The sequence below is a fragment of the Sapajus apella genome, unplaced genomic scaffold (assembly GCF_009761245.1).
Source record: "Sapajus apella isolate SASKATOON/1434 unplaced genomic scaffold, GSC_monkey_1.0 scaffold86, whole genome shotgun sequence".
Lineage (NCBI taxonomy): Eukaryota > Metazoa > Chordata > Mammalia > Primates > Cebidae > Sapajus > Sapajus apella.
Window position 1 is genome coordinate 8,534,792 of NW_022437026.1, and position 5,466 is coordinate 8,540,257.

Sequence of the window (5,466 nt, forward strand, 5' to 3'; positions counted from 1 at the left end):
TAGGGACAACGTTGAATCCTGCTAATTTTTTTAGAGATAAATTTAACCTGTGACTATACAGCAATTGACTCTTGATGCTAACAAATTATCTCTCTTCTCTCTTTTATGATATTTATTTTCTATTTCCATTGAACAGTTATATTTTACTTGCGTCTTTCACTGTAAATCACCTCCAATGCTTTTTTTTTTTAGATGGAGTCTTGCTCTGTCACCAGGCTGGAGTGCAGTGGCACAATCTTAGCTCACTGCAACCTTTGCCTCCTGGGTTGAAGCAATTCTCCTGCCTCGGCCTCCCGAGTAGCTGAAACTATAGATGCGCACTACCACGCCCAGCTAATTTTTGTATTTTTAATAGATACAGGGTTTCACCATGTTGGCCAGGATGGTCTTGATCTCATGACCTTGTGATTCGACCGCTTTGGCCTCCCAAAGTGCTGGGATTACAGGCGTGAGCCACCGTGCTCGGCCCATCACCTCCAATCTGTACTAAAAATTAAAGAGTTGGTCCTCTCAGGTGGAACAGTTCTCTTGATGATGGGGGCCCAGGTGGGGTGTCCGCAGGAACGTCAGTCCAGTGCTGGGCTCACGTGGCTTCTGCAGGAGATGGGGCTAGCAGGAAAGTGTGAGCCAGAGGATGCCATTTTTACAGAAGCAGGAATTCCCAGGGAGGGACAATGGTAAGGATGTGGGCACTGGGAGGGAAAGCGGGTGGCACAGCAGATCTGAGGAGAGCTGAGAAGTATGGCGGCACACGGGGAAGAGCAGCCTCTGCAGTCACACACCAGCTGTGGGACCTGGGCAAGTCCCTTTCCCGGAGCCTCAGTTTCCTCATTTGTCAAGCATGGCTAATAACACATCCTTTGCCAACATGGTATGCGGATTAAGTGAAATAACAGGTGAAGCGTCTGGCATATAGAGGGCATAAAATTTAAAAAGGAGCTATTTCTGTAATCGCATCTTGGAGCTGTGGAAGGTGGTGAAGCCAACAGCTTGAATATGTGAAGGTGTGAAGGTCAACTAAAGGGTCTTAGGAATATTTCAGAAATAAAATGCAAGGAAAACCCCTTTCTCCATACTCAGCAGGTGAGATGGTGACTCTTCCAGAGGTGGGTATAAAAGCTGTGTCAACAGATGAAGGGGAAGGGGATTCCAAGGACATTCAAGGTGAAAGTTGCTGAGATGCACAGGGCTTCCGTGGCCTAGTGCAAGCGGACAGGGAGGTAGAGGGTGAGGAGCGGCGGTTTGTAGGACCGTGCTTCCTGTCCGGATGGTGCAGGCTTGCAGGGTGGGGGTTTCTCTTGCATGGTGGCTTGCTGCATCAGTGATGTGAATAGGATTTCCCTGCCTCCCACCACCTCCTGCCCCTGCCCCAGGGTTCAGTCCTCACTCCCGGCCCTCTCTTGACTGGGGCCTCCACTGTGCTGGCCAGTCCCTGTTCAAGTGCCGCATGGTCAGTTCTTGCCATTCATCACCCCCTTGATCCAGTCCACGTAGCTGAGCACTTTGGTGTAGAAGTCATACCCGCTGCCACATCCTATGCCCCAGGACACAATGCCCGTGGCCACCCAGTGATGGGCACGATCGTCCCATACCACATAGACGCTGCCACTGTCCCCCTGACAGACACTGTGCCTCTGCATCTCATCCCCAACACAGAACATACTGTCAGAAAACACCTCGGGCCTCTGTCTCTTTTGGAGCCAGGCCTTGCAGGCCTCCCTGGGAGCTACAGGCAGCCTTGAGTATTTCAACTCAGTAGTTAGCCAGCCCATCTCCATGCCAAACCCACTGACATAGCCCAACAAGCCGCTGTGGTAGAGGGTCTCATTGTCAGGCAGACAGACCGGGAGGACGTTGGGGCCCAGCGGGACGCTGTGCTGCAGCTCCAGGAGGGCGATGTCCCCGTTGAAGCTGTGGGACTCGTTGTGATGGTAGTCGGGGTGCACAATGACACGGTGGACAGGGTGGTTCCCCAGTTTCAGCATCTCATCTATGGATGTGTGGCCCAGGAACACATTCACACTCCGGTTCTTCCTGGGAGAAACACTGTCCTTGGGGTAGATGGTATGGGCAGCAGTGAGGATCCATCTGTCGCCCAGCAGGGCCCCGCCCCCACGGCCATGGATACTGGTGAACGCTTGCCAGGGAAAGTTGCCCAGCTTAGCTCTGGAAGAACCGAGGGTCGTCTGATTCTGGTCAATGGGGGTGACTGGCCGTCCACAGACTGGGAGAGAGGAGGGGCAGGGGTGACAGTCAGCAGCTGCGTCTAGGCACACTGATTAAAGACCTACTTCTCTGAAGCTGTGGCAGAGGATGCGTGAAGAGGCTCCAGGTCTGGCTCTGCATGCGATCAGGACTCTTTTTTTTTTTGAGACTGAATCTCGCTCTTGTTGCCCAGACTAAAGTGCAGTGGCGTGATCTCAGCTCACTGCAACTTCCGCCTCCCGGGCTCAAGCGATTCTCCAGCCTCAGCCTCCTGAGTAGCTGGGATTACAGGCACCCGCCGCCATGCTTGGCTAATTTTTTTTGTATTTTTAGTAGAGATGGGATTTCACTATGTTGGCCAGACTGGTCTCGAACTCCTGCGCTCAGGTGATCCACCCACCTCGGCCTCTCAAGGTGCTGGGATTACAGGTGTGAGCCACCGCACCTGGGTGGGATCAGGACTCTTACACTGGGGCCGACTCACAGTATAGACCATGTGGGCAGACAAGGGCAAGGAATCAATGCCAACTGTATGGGGCACCCATCTTGCATGGGACTCGGGACAGTGGACTGAGGGTGGAGAGCACAGATGAGCACGTTTGGTGCTGGTTCTGCAGGGCTCTCCTTCCTGCCTCCTCAGAGGCATTAAAGCGGTTCCTCCCGACCATCCTGGGCCCCCGTACTACAGGCAGAGTCTGTTTCAGTGCTTCCTGCCTAGTTTTGTGTCATTTCCTCATTTGTAACATCTCCCACTACCATCTGCCCTCCAACACATCCCCAAAGCACTACGAGCCTTCAGGCGAACCCTAGAGTTTTCCATGGATCAGGTTGGCTTAGGAAGGCAATGGCTTCATTCAAAAGTGTGGATCTCAAAAATGGTGGAATTGAAGCCTCAGGTATTGCTGGTGAGATGTAAAATGGTAAAATGGTGCTGCCACTGCTGAAGACAGTTTGGTGGTTCCTCAAAAAGTTAAGCAGAATTATTACACAATCCAGCAAGCCTACTCCTAGGTATATACCCAAGAGATTTGGAAGCGTATGTTGGTACAAAAACTTGTGCACAAATGCTCATAGCAGCATCATTTGTAATCACCAAGAAGTAGAAACAGCCTAAATGTCCATCAGTTGATGAATGGACAAACAAAATGGTACATCCATAGAAAGGAATATTATTTAGCCGTAAAAATGATACTTCAGCTTGTTGGTCTCTTTCTCCTTTCCTAGTCCACCTCATTAACTTCCTTCGTGCTTTCCTCAGATATATCTTGACCCCTGAAGAATGAGGAACAAGCTCCCTGCCTCTTCTTTTCTGGGCCTTCTTGATTACCCTGCTGTTCCTCACCTTCTGCTTCGTATCTTCCTTTCTATTCTAAGGTTTCCTTTAACCCGTGTGTCCTGTAGGTCCCAGTTGCAGCTGAGGCTTGTTAGGGGAATGGTGCTCGCAGGGGGCTACTCACCAGGCACACACTGAGGAACCTCCTCCCCATCCTGTGTGTCCTTCCAGGTCCCTGGGGTGGTGCAGCTGAGTGCCCCTGAGACGCAAAATGAGGAGAGACAAAGAAACAGGCTCAGAGTTGAAACTGTTGGTTAACAAAGCAGGTGCTCAGAGGGCGTTTGGGTGGGAGTGAGGGGGATGGAGGCTACCCCTCAGCGGGTGGGGCTCACCTGCTGCCGTGGCCTGATAATAGGGCTCCTGGCAGTGGTTCTGGACCTTGGCAGGGCTGTCTCCAGGTGTGCTGATGGCTTCAGAACTCCTGCTGGCCTGGCTGATGGGCTGACTACAGTTCACAGCTATAGGAAAACAGCACCCAGCACACACTTGCCAAATGGCAACCCAGGGGCTGATTCTGGCCCATGGCTATATTTGGTTTGACTTGCACAGTGTTTTGTTTTTTTTTAACATTTGAGTTAATTTTCACTGATCAGATTGTCAACACTCAAAGACTTTGAAGGTAACGGTGACAAGCAGGGTATAGGAAACAGGCACTTCAAACGTGGTTGGTAGGTGTGTAAATTAGCAAAACATTTTTGGAGAAAATTTTAGCAGTATCAAAATTTTAAATGCAATTTTTTTTTTTTTTTGAGATGTTTTGCTCTTGTTGCCCAGGCTGGAGTGCAGTGGCACGATCTTGGCTCACTACAACCTCCGCCTCCCAGGTTCAAGCGATTCTCCTGCCTCAGCCTCCCAAGTAGCTGGGATTACAGGCGTGCACCACCATGCCCGGCTAATTTTGTATTTTTACTAGAGACGGGGTTTCGCCATGTTGGGCAGGCTGGTTTCGAACTCCTGACCTCAAGTGATCCACCCACCTTGGCCTTCCAAAGTGCTGGGATTACAGGCGTGAGCCACTGCGCCTAGCCAAAAATGCAAATATTTTTTTAACTTACTACTCCATTTCTAAAAATTTAGCCTAAAGATGTTCTCACACACGTGCTCAAAGATGTAAGTGCAAGGGTATGCAGAGCAGCACCGTGTGTGGCAACAAAGTATTTATTAGGAGGGCTGATCAAATACATTACGAAACATCAATCAAAGGGATTTTACGTGATCATTAAAAATAATGAGTTCGCCAGGCGCGGTAGCTCATGCCTGTAATCCCAGCACTTTGGGAGGCCGAGGCAGGCAGATCACCTGACGTCAAGAGTTTGAGACCAGCCTGGCCAACATGGTGAAGCCACGTCTTTACTAAAAATGCAAAAATTAGCCAGGTGTAGTGGCATGCCTATAATCTCAGCTTCTTGGGAGGCTGAGGCAAGAAAATTGCTTGAACCCAGGAGGCGGAGGTTGCTGTGAGCAGAGACTGAGCCACCAATGCCAGCCTGGGTGACAGAGGGAGACTCAGTCTCAAATAATAATAAGAAGAAGTCAATGCTGACCATATGGAATGGGATGATCTTTAAGATATATTATTCAGTGAAAAAAATGCCAAGTTTAGAACACTTGCAATACAGACACACACAATTTATCCTCCTCCTAGAGAGAATACCTAGGAAATGGAGAACACAGTTGTTTCTGGGGAGAGCAGCCAGGAGTTCAGAGCCAGAGACCAGAGGATGCTAAAATCATTTTAGCATACTAAAAATATCATTTTAGCATACTAAAAAATGATATTTTATCATGTGCCCCTCCCTCCCTCCCTTCCTTCCCTCCTTCCTTTTTTCCTTCCCTATCTTCTTTCTTTTCCTCTTTCTCTCTTCTTTCTTTCTTGCTTTCCTTCCTTCTTTTCTCCCCTCCCTCTGTCCCTCCCTCCCTTCCTTCCC

General features: G+C 49.9%; 1 protein-coding gene across 5 annotated transcripts in view; it reads right to left on the reverse strand.

The window, feature by feature from the left end:
- The window catches only part of C1RL (complement C1r subcomponent like), a 12,004-nt gene continuing 6,538 nt past the window's right edge, over positions 1 to 5,466 (reverse strand). For all 5 annotated transcript variants that reach the window (XM_032254682.1, XM_032254684.1, XM_032254683.1 and 2 more), the window contains 3 exons: positions 3,871 to 3,996; positions 3,663 to 3,737; positions 1 to 2,224 (listed from right to left, as the gene is read on the reverse strand). In XM_032254682.1, coding sequence (XP_032110573.1) covers positions 1,452 to 2,224; positions 3,663 to 3,737; positions 3,871 to 3,996 — 974 coding nt within the window. In that variant the 3' untranslated portion in view covers positions 1 to 1,451. The remainder of the gene's footprint in view (positions 2,225 to 3,662; positions 3,738 to 3,870; positions 3,997 to 5,466) is intronic.